We start from the raw sequence: 20,980 nt of genomic DNA, 5'->3' as shown, positions 1-20,980 counted from the left end.
CGCGAAGTTACAAAATTTGAGAGGTGCACCACCTCGCGCACGGGCGGAGCCACCGCGATTACGTCATTTTCGCTGCGCGGACCCTAAAACCAGGCTTAAAACGGATACAAATTATGTCGCAATCGATTCTTAATGCAGGGTTGCCAACTTTTGACGTTCGCTTGGAGTGAGATTTTAACCTGGAGCCGGTGGCGAGTGTATTTTGTTGAGCGGTGGGGGGTTATTATCAGAGGTGGGGACTCGAGTCACATGACTTGGACTCGAGTCAGACTCGAGTCATTAATATTAAGACTTTTGACTTGACTTGAAAAAATATTCAGAGACTTAGACTTGACTTGGACTTTTACACCAATAACTTGGGACTTGAATTGGACTTGAACCTGTTTACTTGCAAAGACTTGATTTTTTTTACCCCAAATCTAAAATTTAAAACGCATATTAATATTTATAAAGTGCGCCACATTAATTTCATTTCCGTCCTTCTGACTCAGACCGGCGTTACACCAGATTCTGTGACCGTCGAGTTTTGTGACCACAGGGGGCGCTATTTCACAGTTTCTGTTCAGAGGCACAAACGCTTTACGAATGCTACGTAAACTACGCTGATGCACTTTCTTTACTCGTTTTGTTGGTGTCCACGAGCCAAAATATGACAGATGTTTATATTTACATTTATCGTCTCTTAATTACATAAATGTACTTAAACAAGATTTACCATCCCCTCACCATTGCAGCCAACAAAGAAATCATGAATGGGATGTACAGGTGAGACTTTTTAACTGGGGTCACCAATTCTGACGGCAGCCATCAGAATATGTGACCCCACTGAATCTCCAGGTAACAATAGTAGCCTACACCGTGACAATAACAGAAAACAATGAAAAAATAACCCTAACCTTTTATTAGTCTATATTTAAACATTTTATCCAAATGTTTAGAATAACCATTCGTAATGACAGCATCTTGCTTACGATGATGTCACATTGAGGACCCCGGCCCCTCCCCTTTGGGCGTGTGTATACGTGGTCCACGTGCTTTGTCTGCGTCAGTGGAACTCCGTGGTGATGGCTATGTCGTGTGATAATGTGTATCACCTGTGAATCGTCTCGTAATTACATGGGGCTAATGTGGTTTGTCTATTTAATGTGCGCTCGCGCAGTGTCCTGTGCTCGTCGTTGTCTAATGTCCACACGTTGTTGTGTGTTTGTGTATGTTTATCGTGTGCTATTGCGCAACATATATAATATAAGTAAAGTGACGTTTGCTGCCACAAAGGATTTGTGTCTCGTCCTTCACGCCGCACCCACCGTCACAGATGAAGCTTGCTATTTTCGTGTATAATGATGTAACGAAACATTCTTGTTTAAGTACATTTATGTAATTAAGAGAAGATAAAATGTAAATGATCTGTCATCTTTTGGCGGGCGGACACCAACAAAACGAGTAAAGAAACGCATCAGCGTTAGCATTCGTAAAGCGTTGGTGCCTGTAAAAAAAAAGACTCGAAAGGACTTGAAATTCCAAGTTTCAGACTTGGGACTTGACTTGACGGTTGCCTGTCTTGACTCGAGACTTGACTTGAGTTGACTGTCTTTGCTTGAGACTTGACTCGGGACTTGAGGATAAAGACTTGGACTTACTTGAGACTTGCAAAACACTGACTTGGTCCCACCTCTGGTTATTATTATCGTGCTGGGAAATATTGAACTGGACCTTTAAAGTGAGATACAAGTGCTTTAATTCCACCTTATAAAGGTGTATGAATCCTGCAAACATGACTTTGTTCATTGCGCTGAGGCGCGGCGCGCGCGAAGCGCAATGAACAAAGTCAAAATTCGAGAGGTGCACGACCTCGCCAATCGACAGCGCGTGAGGCCCTCGCGCACGGCGGTGCCATTGCGATTACGTAATTTTCGCCGCGCGGACCCTCGCGACGCGTCAAGTATAAACCAGTAAGCTGTCAGAAACAGCTTTGATGTGTGGCTATATTATATACTGCTACAGAGGAAATTCAAATGACGTAAGCGGGGGTGGGGGTGGGGGGCTAGTTCAACGGGCCTGGCTGGGCTAGTCTACAGCTTCTGCTTCAGCACGAGGCTGAAGTTGGTTACTTATTCGCAGTTTGAGATTCGTTTGGTTACTTATTCGCAGCTTCGTATTCGGCGGCTGAAGTTGGTTACTTATTCAAAAAGGGTGTGTTCACGATGCGTGTTTGCTACACACTTTGTTTAAAAGCGATAGATTAAACGTTACATTAAACGAGCGTAGGAGCAAACATTTAAGAGGTTATTGTTTCCCATACTGTGAATGTAAAAAATTAAAATATAATGAAAGCATTTCATTTGTAAAATGGTTTCTATTTCAAGTCGTTTCAATTGTATGCAATTTGTACATGATGATTGAACTCGTCAGCATTTCTAACGTATTCTTAGAAATACATATTCTTATATTTTAAAACAAAAAACACAGAAATGCTGTTCTAGAACACAAATAATCGGAAGAAGAAATACCAGCACACAACATGGCATATTGAACAGTGGGCAGATAGGTGAACGCATTTTAAAGGGGCAGTTTCAGAGGCTTATTGAAAGCCTTATTGATGGTGGGCCAGAGAAATAACAAATGCATCATGAAGAACAGGTCACTCCCTAAGAGAGGAACCTGATTTTAGCCTGATCCAACATCATTTTATACCTTAAATCTAACTGGAAACATGGCATATTGAGTATAGTTAAGTGCACAGAGAGTGCACTGAAATGGTTCAGAGGGGCAATTTCAGAGGTGTGCTGTATGCCTATAAGGCGTCGGGCCAGACAAATAACACATGCATCATACATAACTAGTTCCTATATGTATGAGCAACCTGATTTTGGCCTGGCCCAGAATCATTTTATACCTCAAATCTAACTGGAAACACAGCATATTGAGTAAAGCGCACAGGTGAAATAGTTCAGAGGGGCAATTTCAGAGGCCTGCTGTATGCCTGTAATGTCTTGGGCCAAACAACACTCAATTGTATCATACACAACTAGTTCATATATGTATGAGGAACCTGTTTTTGGCCTGGCCCAGAATCATTTTATGCCTCAAATCTAACTGGAAACATGACATATTGAGTAGTTAAGCACAGGTGAAATGGTTCACAGGTTCAAGTTCAGAGGCCTGCTGTATGCCTGTAATGTCTTGGGCCAGGCAAAACTCAATTGCATCATTCATAACTAGTTCCTATATGTATGACGAACCTGATTTTGGCCTGGCCCAGAATCATTTTATGTGTCAAATCTAACTGCAAACATGGCATATTGGGTAGTTAAGCGCACAGGTGAAATGGTTCAGAGGGGCAAGTTCAGAGGCCTGCTGTATGCCTGTAAGGTCTTGGGCCAGGCAAAACTCAGTTGAATCATACACATCTACTTCCTATATGTATGAGGAACCTGTTTTTAGCCTGGCCCAGAATAATTTTATGCCTCAAATCTAACTGGAAACATGGCATATTGAGTAAAGTGCACAGGTGAAATGGTTCACAGGGGCAAGTTCAGAGGCCTGCTGTATGCCTGTAATGTCTTGGGCTAGACAAAACTCAAATGTATCATACATAACTAGTTCCTATATGTATGAGAAACCTGACTTTAGCCTGGCCCAGAATCATTTTAAGCCTCAAATCTAACTGGAAACATGACATTGAGTGAGCACACAGGTGAAATGGGTCAGAGGGCCAAGTTCAGAGGCCTGCTGTATGCCTGTAATGTCTTGGGCCAGGCAAAACTCAATTGCATAATTCATAACTAGTTCCTATATGTATGAGAAACCTGATTTTGGCCTGGCCCAGAATCATTTTATGTCTCAAATCTAACGGGAAACATGGCATATTGAGTAAAGCGCACAGGTGAAATGGTTCACAGGGGCAAGTTCAGAGGCCTGCTGTATGCCTGTAATGTCTTGTGCCAGGCAAAACTCAATTGTATCATACATAACTAGTTCCCATATGTATGAGGAACCTGGTTTTGGCCTGGCTAAAGAATCATCTTAGCCCTCAAATCTAACTGGAAACATGGCATATGTGACCTCAGTGCTGCTTTTGACACCATTGATCATAATATTCTACTTAATAGGCTGGAGACTAACCCTAACCATGCCTTTTTTAAATTGATGTCCACATGCTCAGTCTTTATTGTCTATTTTTTTGCATGCTTCCACCCAAGACGGATGTACTGATGCCGGGGTTGGATGTGCCATTGCAGCAAGAGGACGTGCTGATGCTAGCTCACCATCTACCTGAGGCTCACCATCTACACCGAAGTGACTGTGACTACTTTGCCAGGGAACAAGGACCTTAACTTTATCTGTAGAACCATCCTGGTCCTCCCAAGGTTTCTTCCTAATCCCCACCATCATAGGGAGTTTTTCCTCGCCACAGTTGCCTTTGGCTTGCTCATTAGGGATCTGGACCCATACGATTGTAAAGCTGCTTTGTGACAACATGTGTTGTGAAATGCGCTATATAAATAAATTTGACTTTGACATTAGGTAGGGAGCGTACCACCACCCTCCCCAGAACGGTGTTACTCGCTCTGGTGCTAGAGGTGGAGTAATCCCCATACAACCAAACCAACCCCTGAAGACCAGCAAGCTTCAATCTGGAGGACAGGACATGGGGCGAGTCAGGTTCACAAAAGTCGTTTATTGAAAGTTTTACAGTCCTCTGTCCTCACGTAAGGACACCCGCCACACTGGCCAGGCGCTGTCCCAAAGGCGAGGACAAGAAATTACTCTGTACATCATTTTTTTGGAGAAAACTTCACAAATCAGCTGCACCTTTTCAGTCCTTGTGCTGAAAACAAAAATGTTCATGTTCTGGTCATTGTTATTGTAGCCATAGTCATCATCTACACACGCCTAGTCCCCCCCCCCCCCCCCCCCTAAAACGAAAAAAAAAAAAAAAAACAAACAAAATGAAACAGTAAACTGATGTGGGACACTGGATCAGGGGTGTGGTGAGAGGAGCATCACCTAAACATGGTTGAACTGGGGACAGTGATTCTACACCAAGGAGCAGGAACCAGCAAAGCAAGATGGCTTAAGACAAAAACAAAAACACAAGCAGGATTTCAGTGCTCTAGTGCTGTCACACGCCGACCCAAAACCAATAGTACTGTCACACGCCAACCCAAAACCAAACAGAAACCAGAAGCCACAAACAACCTAAAAAGACAGAGAAACAAAATATAAAGCTTTGAACTTTACATATTTGAAATATTTCTCTTTTATTAGATATTTTTTAAGTAAATTGCTCATGCCATATTAAACAGACACAAATCACACGTAAGTCATCTGGCTGGTGGCTTTGAGCCCTTCTGCCTGTGGACACTCGAGATAGATGCTACAAAACGATACCTTTAATATCAACGCTGCCGCGGTCTAATTTAACCACCTGTAGGTGGCAGCACGAGGAGGGAGGCCGAGAAGAGTGCAATTGCATAGCAATTTAATTGTCGACTCCTTATCTCGCAAGGCCCAGAGCCCACACTGCCAGGGGCCCAGAGACACTACACTAACCCCGAACACACCAGACGAGAGCCCACACTGCCAGGGGCCCAGGGACACTACACTAACCCCGAACACACCAGACGAGAGCCCACACTGCCAGGGGCCCAGGGACACTACACTAACCCCGAACACACCAGACGAGAGCGCACACAACCCCATGGCCCGGGCTCACCCACACCACCTACTGGACATCTCCACACACGCATCTACAGGGAAGATGTACTGACTGGATCTTGTCTCTCAGAGTCTCTCTCCTCCTCCTTCCTGCTTGTTTAGTTGATAAAAGGGTAGTTCAGTAAAAACATTGGGGCGGGTGGGGGGTGAACAGAAGAGGAGATTAAAACGCTTGAATGTAAACAGGCACTCGACCCCTTCTCACACCTGCGCTCTCTCTGAAAGAAAAAGGCCTACGTTACATCCAACTCTAACCACAACATAGAGTTCAACCTTGGAATGTCAACAGCAGCAGTTGTCATAGCAATCTCTCGTTTGCTCGCTGGCTTGTCCGGCGTGGCTGGGGTCACTGCAGGTCGCGGTCTTCCAGGTATCTGTACTCAAACGTGAAGCCCTCTTTCTTCCGCTGACCCCACTTTTCATAGTCGAAGTAAATATACGTGCCCTGCAGGAACAGCCAAAACATGCTGAGTGAAGACAGTGCCACAAACGACACCCCGTAAGGCACGAGACCACCCAGCTGACTGGGTGTCTCTCTGACCCCTTTAGAACATGGGCAGCCTCTCATATTTTGTGTTTTATACATTTTTATCTTCTGTTTATGTTTTGTACATGTTTATTAGGTCTAAATGACACTGCCAACCTGTTAACCACAGCATCATTCAATGGTTCATATTTAAATGTGCTGCACAAGCAAACAACAACCAAAACCTTGAACACACCCCAGGTGGCTATGAGGATTAGGCTGGAGACTCACCTGCTCAAACTCATCAGTGATGGTTTTGGGTTCCTCGTGCCTTTGGAACCACATCATATACTTGGTGTGGAACCGCCACGACTGCTTCTTCAAGGCTTTAGCGGACAGGTACTGCGCCTTTGTGCCCTGAGAGAGAGAGAGAGAGAGACACACACAAGTATTTACTCCTCAGGGGAACAGGCTCCTAATGAGGGAGTGTTAGCCAGTTCTGTTCCAGAAGGAGGTCTGTATTGTTTCACATATGGCGCATTTCCACACGGGCCTGCATGGCGCGGTACGGTTCGATACGGATCGATTCGCAACGGAGCGGTACGGTCGCGTTGTATTTCCATTACAATGGTGGACCACCACAATGTGGGTGGAGTCGCTGTTGGCGCGCGGGTTGTAGTGTCGTGACATCGTTTGTATGCGTCCACAACACCGTACAACAATGGACGAGATGGCGATAGCGGAGGAGTCGCTCTCCTGTGACGCAACCTGTGACGACACTCCCTGGCCAATCAGTGTCATGCTGTTCCTCCACGTCACAGAACTGTACCGCTTTGGAACGGTTAGAACCTCGAGCGGTATGAAAAAAGTACTTGAAGGTATCGGCAAACTTGTACCTGGTACTAATGGAAACACTCACAAACCGTCGCGAATCGAACCGTACCGCGCCAAGCAGGCCCGTGTGGAAATGCGCCAATAGAGAGTTACTGCAGAAGGTCTGTATTTTTTAACCTGGCAAATTATAAATAATGTAATTGAATGTAATCTGAATAATGAAATTTGATGGTACAGATAACACACTTATACACTGACCAAATACACATGGAACACACCCACACATGCATTAATACTGACCACACACACATGCACTGATCACATGTGCCCTCACACTGACCTCAAGGTAGTAGAAGATGAAGAAGAGTGTCTCGGTGGACAGCCTCTGGTAGAACTCTATGGAATCAGAGTGGTGTGGGGGCACCTGGTGGTGGAAGGTGAGCGTGGGGCAGGGGTTCCTCATCAAGTATTGCCTGTAGGGGAGGAGTCAGGCACCCACACAGGTCAGCAACCTCACACTATAGCCATCTCTACTCCTGTGTGCGTGTAGGTACCTGATCCTCTCGGAGTCAGATGGGTGGGGCATGTGTGTCCAGGCCGCCTCCTGCATCGCCTGCTGGTACAGCTGCTCTTTGGAGAGAGGGGTGGGGCCTAGAGGACACGCCCCCAGAGAGGGTGGGAGGTTGACCTCGCTCACAGCAGGCTGTGGGGCAGGGGGCGGCCCTGGAGGCGCCGATGTCCCTGAAAACAAGTCTAGGAGGAAGAGGCAGTACATAAACCTGTAGTCGAGACGCTTAAGGGCTTTCTGGCGTTTATATTTAAAGCAAACGACTATTAACAACAACGGTCAACAGTTTTACTAAGTACATATTAATATGTCCCTGGAAACAGCTCCATGTTGGCTGATGATCTTCTTCACTTCTTCTTCCGGCTTTTATGAGAGGCGGTCACACTTATCTCTTGCTCCTACACTCCCTTCCCTGGTCTGTGCGTATCTTAGCTTAGCTTCTCTGTCTCATCTTAGTACCCTGACGCTGCTCTTCGAATTTGAACAAAGACAATGGAAGTGATTAGGCGGTCTCTCAACACAATTTTTTTCCCATAAGGAATCATGGTGTGGGAGAACCTACATGTTCTAAATGGTGCTCAGAAAACAACAGAGTTGTATAATCCAGGTTCAGAAAGTAAAAGTCCTCACCAGGATTTTGCTCAGGCTTCCTGTATTGTGTTGATTCCACTCATTTTACCTGGATTGCACTAATTAGAAACCTAGCAAGCTTGAGCAAAATCCTGGTGAGGACTTTTACTTTCTGAACCTGGATTATACAACTCTAGAAAACAAAGTGGGTTATATAGATAACTGGACACGTTTTGAGGGCAGGCCTGGCCTTTTGAAGCAAGACGGCATTCACCCCTCTTGGGAGGGTGCTGCTCTCATTTCCCGTAGCATATCTGCTAGGATTAATAGTGGTAGTGTAGGAGTAGTTAATGGGGATTGACAAACCAGAGCCGAGGCCAGGCAGCAGACACACAGACTAAACCGACTGTCTGCGAGCTGCAAAGAGACGTCACTTAGGTCACACCAGATTGAAACTGTGTCTGTTCCTCGAGTACCAAAAAATAATTCTCACAAAGTTAGTAGACAAAATTTAATCAATGTTAAATTCAATTACGCTCCCTCTGAGAATAATTTAAATCTGAAACTAGGACTACTAAATATTAGATCCCTGTCATCTAAAGCATTGCTTGTTAATGAAATGATTACCGATCATAATCTATGCATGCTTTGCTTGACAGAAACCTGGACCCGACCAGACGACTATATGGCCCTAAATGAAGCTTCTCCCTCTGGCTATAGATATGTCCATAACCCCCGTCCAAATGGTCGAGGAGGTGGGGTCGCCACAATATATGACTCTGATATAGGCATTTCTCAAAAATTTGGCTTCAAGTTAAATTATTTTGAGCATCTCATCCTCACTGTATCAAATGTTTCAAATTTAACAACCAACAAAGCGCCACAGTCGTTTATGTTAATGACTATTTACCGCCCCCCTGGTTCATACTCTTGCAGGAGTTCTTGCAGGAGTTTTCAGACTTCCTGTCTCATGTAGTGCTATCAGCCGATAAGGTGATTATACACTGCTCAAAAAAATAAAGGGAACACTCAAATAACACATCCTATATCTGAATGAATGAAATATTCTCATTGAATACTTTGTTCTGTACAAAGTTGAATGTGCTGACAACAAAATCACACAAAAATCATCAATGGAAATCAAATTTCTTAACCAATGGAGGCCTGGATTTGGAGCCACACACAAAATTAAAGTGGAAAAACACACTACATGCTGATCCAACTTTAATGTAATGTCCTTAAAACAAGTCAAAATGAGGCTCAGTATTGTGTGTGGCCTCCACGTGCCTGTATGACCTCCCTACAACGCCTGGGCATGCTCCTGATGAGGTGGTGGTGGGTCTCCTGAGGGATCTCCTCCCAGACCTGGACTAAAGCACGCCAACTCCTGGACAGTCTGTGGTGCAACGTGACGTTGGTGGATGGAGCGAGACACGATGTCCCAGATGTGTTCAATCGGATTCAGGTCTGGGGAATGGGCGGGCCAGTCCATAGCTTCAATGCCTTCATCTTGCAGGACCTGCTGACACACTCCAGCCACATGAGGTCTAGCATTGTCCTTCATTAGGAGGAACCCAGGGCCAACCGCACCAGCATATGGTCTCACAAGGGGTCTGAGGATCTCATCTCGGTACCTAATGGCAGTCAGGCTACCTCTGGTGAGCACATGGAGGGCTGTGCGGCCCTCCAAAGAAATGCCACTCCACACCATTACTGACCCACTGCCAAACCGGTCATGCTGAAGGATGTGGCAGGCAGCAGATCGCTCTCCACGGCATCTCCAGACGTCTGTCACATGTGTTCAGTGTGAACCTGCTTTCATCTGTGAAGAGCACAAGGCGCCAGTGGCGAATTTGCCAATCCTGGTGTTCTCTGGCAAATGCCAAGCATCCTGCACGGTGTTGGGCTGTGAGCACAACCCCCATCTGTGGACGTCGGGCCCTTATACCATCCTCATAGAGTCAGTTTCTAACCGTTTGTGCAGACACATGCACATTTTTGGCCTGCTGGAGGTCATTTTGCAGGGCTCTGGCAGTGCTCCTCCTGTTCCTTCTTGCACAAAGGCGGAGGTAGCGGTCCTGCTGCTGGGTTGTTGCCCTCCTACGGCCTCCTCCACGTCTCCTGGTGTACTGGCCTGTCTCCTGGTAGTGGCTCCAGCCTCTGGACACTACGCTGACAGACACAGCAAACCTTCTTGCCACTGCTCACATTGATATGCCATCCTGGATGAGCTGCACTACCTGAGCCACTTGTGTGGGTTGTAGAGTCCGTCTCATGCTACCACGAGTGTGAAAGGACCACCAACATTCAAAAGTGACCAAAACATCAGCCAGAAAGCATAGGTACTGAGAAGTGGTCTGTGGTCACCACCTGCAGAACCACTCCTTTATAGGGGGGGTCTTGCTAATTGCCTCTCATTTCTACCTGTTGTCTATTCCATTTGCACAACAGCAGGTGAAATTGATTCACAGTGTTGCTTCCTAACTGAACAGGTTGGTTTCACAGAAGTGTGGTTGACGGAGTTATATTGTGTTGTTTAAGTGTTCCCTTTATTTTTTTGAGCAGTGTAGTTGGTGATTTTAACATCCATTTTGAAAATATATGTGACTCTTTTAGCATAAATTTTCAAGCAATTCTTGATTCAATGGTTATCACTCAGAATGTGGTGGGTCCTACACATAATTGTAGTCATGCTTTAGACTTGGTCTTATCGTTTAGTATTAACATATCCAGTTTAGCAGTACTTCCTCAGAGCGAGGCCATTTCTCACCACAGACTCATAACGTACAAGTTGCGTTTGAACGACAGTATTCAACCGCCCCGCTACCAAGTTAAACGAGCTATAACACCCAGCACCATAGACGCACTCACTGATATTTTACCGGGTCTGACAAACACTGATCCACTTGTAGCTCCGGAAGGACTAGAGCGTTTCACCGAGCACGTCGAGACTTCCCTTCGTACAGCTTTAGACAAGGTTGCGCCATTACAATATAGGCGAGTAGTTGAGGGAAGAATAGGCCCCCGGTACAACGAGCACACACGTAGTCTCAAACGAGCCACGCAGATCCTGGAGCGCAAATGTGTAGAAGTGTATAGAGCAGTGAGGAACTGTCAGGGCCTAAAATATTCTTAAAACATAAATATATATATATTTATAATTATCCAATTTTATTTTATCTACTTACAGTTTGACAATCGACATCTAAACAATTACAAAAATATAAGCAAATAAATATAAACAAATAAAGCAACTGTGTCCAGTCAATCTGTGTTGGAAGGTGAGGGGTTAAGTCAGTGGTTCCCAAACTTTTTCTGCTGTGCCCCCCTTTAGTAGATGAGAATATTTTTGCGCCCCCCCCCTCCCCCCCCTCCAGTTAAGTGGAAGACTGTGATGCCCGCTGTTCGTTTACAGAGGGCCTGGCAGTTATAATTCGGTGCAATACCAGTTTCAAATGACAGTAAAATTGACCAATCATATCTTCCCTCTTAGTGGGTGGGTTTAATGGTCACGGTTTGCTACTGGTATATCAGACCCTCCAGAAAGTTGCGATGTTGCGATTTGCAACTTCAACGCAACTTCAAGCAAACCCCGCGAATTCAGGGCGGTGTTGCAACTTCAGCCAATCACCGCAACTTTCACGCAAATTTGACCAATCACTGATGTCGTCTTGATGTGACGTCGACAAACTCCCGCCTTACTTCTGTATATACGTTCAAGAGGAGCAGACTGAAAGCAGCATGAGCGACGAAAATAACGGCAAAAAGATCGGGAAAAGCAGTATCCCGGTACACTACATGAAAGCGGGGATAAACTGTCCAGATCCGACCCGCGAATTGATTATCTATGGCCCCCTGGATGATATTTAATTACTATTAGAACCGGCCCGCAGGCCACAGCCGCCCGATTGCACGCACAAACTCTACATTCCCCACAATGCAACGGTAGCCCGCGAAGTCACTGCAGTGCACACAAGCGGCGAGGGTCTGAGATAAAGTTTATAAGTTTAAACTTTAAACTGAGATAAAGTTTAAAGTCAGAGGTAAAGTTTATTTATCTCTGATCCATATGTATGAGTTACTAGTTCGCTCTGGCGCCAACCACTGGCGATCGATCTCGATATAATACTTAATTTGTGTCCATTTTACAGGCCGCCCGGTAACAACAATTAATGTTCGCCACCCCCTCCAGGTTCAAATCTCACTCCAAGCGATCTTGAAAAGTTGGCAACCCTGAATAAATAGGTAAATAGGTAATTAAAATGGACTACTAAATAGAGGAAACCATACAACATTTACTCCCTATTGTAATGTACTCACAAAAAAGCAAAAGCACACCGCAACTTCCATCGCAATTTTTTTGAAAAACACCCGCAACATCAAACATTTTAGCCCGCAACAATCACAAAAAAGGCCCGCGAAATCCTGGTGGGACTGGTATATCATGGAAAAGCAGCCTTATTGAATATAAGCATGCACTCCATACTGCAAAATCCTCATACTTATCGGCTTTAATAGAAAAACAAAAACAATTCAGGACTCCTATTTAAAACTGTTTCTAGCCTAACAAGGAGTCATGAACAAATTAATTCACTAATCCCAGTAGAGTGTAGCAGTAACAATTTTATGAAAATCTTTAATGATAAGATTGATTAAAATTAGGGAAAAAATTTGTTATTCATATCCAAAATTTTAAATAAAGTAGTTTCTTCACCACTCTCTTCCTTCTTACAGACAGAACAGTTATTTCAATCTGGATTTAGACCCCATCACAGCACTGACTGAACAATCTTTTAATATCCTCTGATAAAGGACACATTTCGTTTCTCATACTGCTAGACCTCAGTGCCGCTTTTGACACCATTGATCATAATATTCTACTTAATAGACTGGAGACACTCATTGGCATAAGAGGTCAAGCACTCTCCTGGTTCAGGTCCTACCTGACAGATCGACAGACACGTGAACAAGTCACTAAGATGCAACTAACAAGTCCCAAGTCAATACAATCAAGTCTCGAGTCAAGTCCCAAGTCAATACAATCAAGTCTCGAGTCAAGTCCCAAGTCAATACAATCAAGTCTCGAGTCAAGTCCCAAGTCAATACAAGCGAGTCTCGAGTCAAGTCCCAAGTCTTAAACTTCAAGTCACCAGATGTAATTTCAGTATTTAACACAATTGATGCAGTTGATTAGTAGTATATTAAGTTAGTCAGACTAACTAACGTTAGGCGTTTTGGTTCGCTTGAGTGAGATGTCGCAATTGTCGTCACCCCCCCCCCCCCCCCCGCCTCAGTGACTTTCGTTCGTTCATGTGTAGTCGTCCCCCCCCTTCGGTATGCGCTTTTGAATTATCGTTGGTGCGGACCGCTCACACAAGTCAAGTTGCTCATGTGGACCCTTGTAAAAGTTAATTTCCGACCCAGAGTTATCACATCCCAGCTAGCTAGCTAATCGTTATAGCATTATGTGAAATATACATAGCAGAGACTTACTTTTGTTTGTGCAGCCTCAAATGTCGAACAAAGTTTAAAGTGGCTGCATCTCCATCTCTTATCCTGACTCCACATGTCTTGCATGTCACAGTAATATCGCCAAGCTGAGACACTTTCATTAGCTGATGCAGAGAAGCTGGTCCATGCTTTTGTCTAGTCAAGATTGGACTACTGTAACGGTCTTCTAATTGGATACTCTAAACAGTCCATAAAGAAGCTACAGTCCTAACTAAGGCTAGAAAATTTGATCATATTAGTCCTACTCTCTTGGAAGTACACTGGCTTCCGATTAAATATCAAATTGAATTTAAAATTCTACTGTTAACCTATAAGGCGTTAAATGGTCTTGACCCACAATATCTGAGTGAACTCATTGCATACTATAACCCATCTCGCCCTTTGCGCTCCCAAAATGCTGGATTTTTCCTAGTTCCAAAAATGTGTAAGACTACAGCCGGAGGCAGAGCTTTCTCCTTTAAAGCCCCTCAGTTATGGAATAGCCTTCCAGCTCCAATCCAAGATTCTGACACAGTTCCAATCTTTAAATCTAGACTTAACTCACCTATTTAATCAAGCCTTCAGTTAATATTCCCCCATGTAAGGTGTGGGGCTCGGGGACCCCCAGACGTTGAGATTTCTGGTAATCTGAGATGTTGATGCTGTCATCCAGCTGTGTCATGGCATCACTCTAGTTGTGACAATGACTTGACTGGAAAGAAATGTCTCAGTGAGCCCTCATGACTGTGATCACCTCTGAACCCCTCCCCTTAGTTATGCTGCTATAGATTAGCCTGCCGGAGCCACATGCTAATCACTGGCACGTGAGCTATGTAGGTTTAACGGGGGGTCGTGCAGGTTCCTGCCTGAGGCCCACCGCCTGCACCAAGGGGACTGAGGCTGCTTGGCCGGGGAACAGGAGCCTTGACTGTTGCTGTGGAACTGTGGAACCACCCTGCGACCACGGACTTGTGCTAACGGGCCGCCCAATGGAGGACGGGTTCCCTTTTGAGTCTTGGTCCTCCCGAGGTTTCTTCCTAATCCCCACCCTATAGGGAGTTTTTCCTTGCCACTGTCGCCTTTGGCTTGCTCATTAGGGATCTGGACCCATACGATTGTAGAGCTGCTTTGTGACAACATGTGTTGTAAAAAGCGCTATATAAATAAATTTGACTTTGACATGTTCAGATGGAACGTTCTCAGCTGGATATGCGTTTGACTCATGGTGTGGTTTGTGTCTAGCGCCTCTTTCCCTAGAAAATGTTGAGGATGTGTACTTATTTGGAACTTTGATCACTGGGTTTCTGCTGATTGGATTACGCGTTGCCTTTGTGTATCAGGAAATTATAAGGGTGGGGGTCAGTTCTCGAACGCCCATGGAAATTACCCAGTTTGATTGATGTGATGGGTAGAGCTGTCGGAACACAGATTGTAACAGTTAGTGAAAGCTTGGATTTAATCATGGAGGGTCTCATGTGTGAAGTTGAATCAGTTGGGAGACCACTGACTTAGGAGTTTCAAAGACAGGCTCCTTGATAAATTCTTCATTTCGCTACATTGGCGCCCAAACAAAAAAGGTCGTCGTCTTGGTTACCGGCTCTTTCCCCCACACAGAGACTGTCAGAGATGGCTCTCGCCTTCCACCATGAACCTTGACACAAAAACTCTGTGCCAGGCCTCTGGCTCCCCCTCCCTCACTGAATAAATCACGCCTCTCACTGCATACTGTCTGTGTTATCAATGCTGTATGTGCTCTGGGGATTTTTTACATGCACACAGACTGTTGTCCTGTTGTGAGAATAATCTGTGGTCATATGTTTTGTCTCCTCCTCTACCTACCTCCTCTGTCTACCTCTCTCTGTTTCTCCCCCATTCTGTGAAACTGCGGCACATCCCCTGATGCAGCAGCTGCTCTGGGATCCTGGTGCTTTACACCGAGATTTCAGAAGGAACGCTGTTTCATCGCCTTGTACTTGTACAATGTGTATGACAATAAAGCTCAATTCATCTTCCATGTGGAACAAACACAGCAGGGAGACTCCTGCACCTTCCTGTAGACACACCTGCTGGTTAAGGTACAAGGCAGGTGACATGTCACAGGAAACTGAAAAATACCTCGCTCGGTCAGATGAAGAGATGGGAGCTGTGCGTCCAGGCCAGATCCCAGAGCTGCCCTCTCGGCCATGGCCTTCAGAGAGCTGAGGGGCTCCGGGCCCTGCAGGGGGAGCCATAGAGCCACAAACAATGAGCGTACACGGTACAGAAAAAAACAAGCCCAAGCAAGAACCACAACCCCAGAAAGAACAGTACTGATATTATCAGCAACACCACAACAGGGTTAAAGGGCAAACCTTGATGGCTTCGGTGCTGGGTGTGTAGGAGTGTGGCCCATTGAGCAGACTCCCACCACTGGGGGCGTTGTCTGAAAACGGTGGTGACTGAGAGGAGGGGGGCAGGGTGAGGGAACTCAACAAACTGGCACCATTATCCAGACTACAGAGCAGAGAGAGACACAGAGGATCTGCTGTAAGAACCACAGAACCATGATGAAAAAAAATGATATTGAAAAATACATATATTTATATATATTATTAAAAACAATATTTTTTAAATACTGATTGGTGGATGAGCTGCTGGAGGAGGGCTGGCTGTTCTGTGATTGGCTGGCATTGCTGAGGGTGGACTCTGGGTTGCTATCAGCCACCACTGCACTGTACGCAAGAGGGTCTGCAAAAAGTCCCCAGAAATGTACATCAGTGATGAGTGAGAGACCTGCAAACACACCTCCATTACAGAGACCTGCTTTAAACAGACTTGTATTACAGAGCTCGGTTATAGAGGCTGAAACAAATCAGAAGGTTGTCAGAACTCACTTGTCCCGCCGTTCTGTTTGACCACACTGGGCGGTCTGGCAGGAGCCACGCCCCCCACCACACCTCCCACTGGTGCCGCGTTGCCTCCGTTCCCTCCTGACACGCCCACGGCAGCACCACCCCCCGGCACTGTGCCCACGGGGCTCATGGGTACCTGCGTGGGGGTCTGGAGTGGGCTCTGACCAGGCACCAGACCCAGCATGCCCCCGTGTCCAGGGCCAGATCTCAACAGGCTGAGCCCTGCAGCCGCACTGTTACTGGCCGAGCCTGTGCTGGACCCCACCGCGCTCCCGCCGCTACTCCCCATGGGTCCACTGGGGGCGCTGCTGGCCGTGCCCACGGCTGCCGCCTGAGCGTACGGGGCGGGCGTGGAGCCCGACAGGAGGCTGGCCACGGTACTGTGTGAGCCGGCCACGCCCACCTGGCCCAGCCCGGATATCAGCGCCGACCCCGCCTGGCCCAGCCCAGGCATCGGCGCCGTCCCGCCACTACTGCTGACCGTCATTCCGGCTTTGACCACGGCCGGGCCCGTCGCACCCGGTACCGTCTGGATCTGGGAGCCGGAGGCGGTCAGAGCCAACACGCTGCAGCTCGGAAGGGAAGGTGTGGAGGAGGCAGGGAGGGGGGCGTGGCTGGGCGGGCTGGGGGCATTGTTGGACCCCCCTGAGGAGGAGGAGGAGGATGAGGAGGAGGAGGAGGAGGAGGAAGACAGCTTGGTCTGCGCCTGCGGGGGCTGCTGCTGCACCGCACTGCTAAAGCTACCCAGCAGGCTGTTGCCCCCAGTGACTGCCACCGTGCCCCCAACAACAGTCGCCATGGACACGAGGGAAGAGGAGGAGGAGAACCCTGAGGATGCGGAGGAGGAGAAGGAGGAGAGAGAGGGATTGCCGTTCTTGACTGGAGACTACGACAGGAGGAAGAAGAGAAGGTGGTGAGTCCATGATGAAAATCACACCATCCAATATTGACATAAACGCAGCACACAGCCTCCTTCCTGACCTGAGAGACCTCACTGTCTGTGCACCGCCCCCTTTTCTTCTCCTCCTCAGAGTTCTCCTAACACACACAGGACAGAAGACGCTGAAGGAAAGTTCTGGAAGGAGATGTGAAGAGAGAGAGAGGCAGAGGGACTTACGGTGGTGCCTGCAGCTGGAGACGGGGGTATGGGTGAGGACGAGGTGGTGGAGGTGGGCGTGCTGCTGGACTGGAGGAACAGGTCCTCATCATTGTGTCCCTGCGGAGAGGTGGCCATCAGCGACGGGGCTGGAGAGAGAGGGGGGGGGGGGGGGCAGGCCATGGGGGATAGAGAGGGCATTGGGGGAGGGCAGAGGGCATTGGCGAGGGAGAGAGGGGGGTAGAGAGGGGCAGAGGGTGAAGATGAAGTAAACAGTTCCGATCAGCCATGGCCCACTACAGATGCTATAACTTGAACAAAACAGAAGCCAGAAGCCTTTCTCAGCTCAGGCTGTGGTACACACACTCTGCATGTGCGCACACACACACACACACACACACACACACACACACACACACACACACTCTCTCCCGGCTTCACACTTACGGATGTCCTCCAGGTCCAGGTCGTCGTAGAGGAACTCGTTCTCCTCGAAGTCGGGGTCCTGTGAAGAGTCGATGTAGTACTCCACGTCATCTTTGATCTTGTGGATGGCCTCCACCTGCACTGAGTCGTTGTCCAGCATCCTCAGGATGGTCTCCAGCATGCGTATGTGATACCGGTGTCTGTCTATCAACCTCTTCAGCTCCTCGATACGGTCCTGTTTCTAAATAGACACACACACGTGTGCACATGAACACACAACACACACTGCTCAGTGCAACACCCAAGATCATCAGAACTGCCCTTAACAGGATGTTAACATTCTGCTGGTGAAGCCGGAGTGATGGCACACATATCAGGACTGTATTAACGCTTTACAACCATTTCACACGTTTCCCAGGTGACCTGAAGTGACGTGAGAGTGTGGGAAGGTGAAGGAGGGGGCGCGAGTACGACGGCAGAGGCAAACATGGTGGCACGGGGGAGGGTAGGCACAACGCGGCAACTCACCTCTTTATCTCCCTTCTTCTTCCTCGTCTGGACGGAGAGAGACTCCACCTCGCTCTCAAACTGGTCCACCTGCATGTTTAGTGTGTCGATTGTATTCTGCGAGCGACAGAGAGAACACGAGTACAGACAGGGCTCACCTGGACATGCCCCCTGGACACACCCCCTGTAGAGGCTCAGAACGCAGCTCACCGTCAACCACTGCTCCGCCTCCTCCTTCTCCTTCTGGGCGGGGTCCACCTTCTGAGCCAAGCCCAGTCCCTCCTTAGAGTACGCCTTCGTCTTGGTCTCCCTTTCCACCACCTTGAAACGCTCCATTTGCTGAGAAAAAACAGTTTGATGTGCACTGACACTGGCTCTATGACCCATCTGGCCACTGTATTAAATGTTTCAGTCTTAGCAGGCAGCGGTGGCTTCAAACACTGCTTTAGTCAGAGCGGTGAAGATGGTCACATGATCCAGGCCAATCAGACTAGGCCTTTACAATATACTCCTTAGTTGCTGTCATACTATTGGCCTTCACAATATGCAAAGCATACTGGTTACTTATCAGAACATAATACTTTAGTCCATATAATTTAGCTCAAAGTTAGACCAGCCTGCTGTGTGAATCTTCTGTGTTTTTACCGTCTCAATCAGTTTGCGGTTTTCCACTAGCTGCCGTTTGTCTTTGATCTCGTTGGATGCAACCCACGTCTTAATCTGGTCACGCAGTCGCTGAAAGAGGCACATTTAATCCACTGATTACACAAATAGCACCAATACCAACGTGGGGATCCCACACACACGTATTTGGCCTGCACTGGTCTGCCCAGACCAGCAGACGAGGGCGTCTTTCATCTGCTCAGTTCAAGAGACGCTAATAAATGAGCATAGACCATGAATGTTGACCAAATGACTGCAGAAGAAACACCATCTGAAGTTAACACAGAACATCTGAACCTCAGAGACAGACAGCTGTATTTAAATGTTTCTCACCTGGAGCTTTTTAATCTCTTTCTTGAGATCTGCCTCATATTTCTCCTTCTGGTTGGCATTTGCTGCATTGTGAAGCTGGGAAGTGCATTAACATGCAGATTATATCACCTGTAGGTTCCCACACATGCAAAAATGCAACCTGTTCTTCCTTCTGACCAAAGTGGTCTATGTAGAGAAATCCCACCTTCTGCCAAATGTCTTCAAACTGCTCCACACCTTCTGCGACTTTTTTCAGACATCGATCTATTTCACCTGTTTATTAGGGATATCAGAAGACTCGGTTCAGACACAGACTGCTATATCCGTTTAAAAATGTCATGCCAGTCAGCATGCGTGTAAACATCAAGATACATAACAGCTATTATGCATGTAATGTTTTCACCTTGGAGTTTTCTCTTGTCGGCCATGGCTTCGCTACGATACTGTCTTCATACCTTCTGTCACTATTGAAGGAGAATAATAATAAACGTTTAGTGCAGCTTATGTATCAGTGTGTTAACCTGTTTTTACAGTCCATATTAGGTTCATGGAGAAGGTTGGAGTCAACAGCTACTTACAAATAGAATCTTATAATAAAAAATACTCAAAAAAGAAATTAAAAAGTTTCAAAAGTATACGACATGATTACTAGCTTGGCAACCTACACTAATCTTACCTACATAAATATTGATGTAGTCACCTAGCTGGCATAGCTAACTAGCTCATTCGTAACTTGCTCAGTAAACAAGCTAGCTGGACACAGGTTAAGTCATTCTGCAATATAAATATAAATCACTAAAGATAAATGGTTATATGAATCGTGAACAGCGATATCTCCACGGCAGCATCGTAAGATACTCAAAGCATAACGTTAGCATTAGCAGGCTAGGTTATACACGTTATCCTAGCGTGTGTACGGTGTCAGGTAGCTGCTACGCTAGCCGAGACGCGCTGGACGAACACATCACTGCGTCTCCGTGCGGTCCGTCATGTAACGAGGGTGGACTCGACAACGTGTGAACCCAGACGAGGTGAGGGAGTCCGGCGGGGCAGCCGGTGGTGACCGACGGAGCTGGTGGTGACCAGCTAACGCGTTAGCCGCTAATGCTGCAGCACGGCTAGCTAACGCTGCACCGCCTCTCATTTACTAGCTCAATTAGCTATGCTAGCTAGCTCGCCTGCAGGAGAGAGCTACGTTTTAATACACAACCTTTTAAACTCCATTACATTTTAGATGCACATTCGTCCTCTACCTTTTTTTCAAATGTATGTGATACTCTTTTATATCGTTTGAAAGCCACAATCAAAATCTTGGAGAACTCTTTACTTCAGTGTTCAGTTTTCTTCCCGTCAATCTCCTCGGTACATTAAAGATGGCCGCCAGAGCCCGCCTCCAGGTCGCGCGCGCGCGTCCCCGCGGACCCGGAAGTCAAATC

At 46.8% G+C, this 20,980-nt stretch overlaps 1 protein-coding gene across 3 annotated transcripts; it reads right to left on the bottom strand.

Moving 5' to 3' along the window:
* Window positions 1-4,661: 4,661 nt before the first annotated feature.
* On the bottom strand, window positions 4,662-20,954 carry cnot3a (CCR4-NOT transcription complex, subunit 3a). Of its 3 annotated transcripts, none has more exons than XM_076970545.1 (18): window positions 20,798-20,954; window positions 19,948-20,008; window positions 19,750-19,817; window positions 19,566-19,640; window positions 19,215-19,304; window positions 18,780-18,908; window positions 18,591-18,686; window positions 18,084-18,303; window positions 17,658-17,785; window positions 17,522-17,578; window positions 16,523-17,426; window positions 16,265-16,376; window positions 16,001-16,142; window positions 15,765-15,864; window positions 7,576-7,774; window positions 7,362-7,494; window positions 6,479-6,604; window positions 4,662-6,166 (listed from the first exon to the last, which is right to left on the bottom strand). In XM_076970545.1, exons 2-18 carry the CDS (start codon window positions 19,970-19,972, stop codon window positions 6,068-6,070), a joined length of 2,703 nt encoding a protein of 900 aa, XP_076826660.1. In that variant the 5' UTR covers window positions 19,973-20,008; window positions 20,798-20,954; the 3' UTR covers window positions 4,662-6,067. The 3 variants fall into 3 exon arrangements, with proteins under 3 accessions (XP_076826660.1, XP_076826661.1, XP_076826662.1); XM_076970546.1 differs by having other exon boundaries at window positions 20,872-20,924; XM_076970547.1 differs by lacking the exon at window positions 20,798-20,954 and adding an exon at window positions 20,123-20,619.
* Window positions 20,955-20,980: the final 26 nt, after the last annotated feature.

The sequence above is a fragment of the Brachyhypopomus gauderio genome, chromosome 13 (genome assembly GCF_052324685.1).
Source record: "Brachyhypopomus gauderio isolate BG-103 chromosome 13, BGAUD_0.2, whole genome shotgun sequence".
In the NCBI taxonomy this organism is placed as follows: Eukaryota; Metazoa; Chordata; class Actinopteri; order Gymnotiformes; family Hypopomidae; genus Brachyhypopomus; species Brachyhypopomus gauderio.
The sequence above is the reverse complement of the archived record's forward strand: the minus strand, read 5'-3'. Positions and strand labels throughout refer to the sequence as shown.

Excerpts from the sequence above, each read along its gene's own strand:
- cnot3a (XM_076970545.1), bottom strand. The coding sequence starts at position 19,972 with ATGGCCGACAAGAGAAAACTCCAAG. Across the intron at positions 17,786-18,083 it reads CCTGGACCTGGAGGACATCC|CCCCGTCGCTGATGGCCACC; the intron begins GTAAGTGTGAAG and ends CTCTCTCTCCAG. Across the intron at positions 6,167-6,478 it reads TCACTGATGAGTTTGAGCAG|GGCACGTATATTTACTTCGA; the intron begins GTGAGTCTCCAG and ends CTGTTCCTGCAG.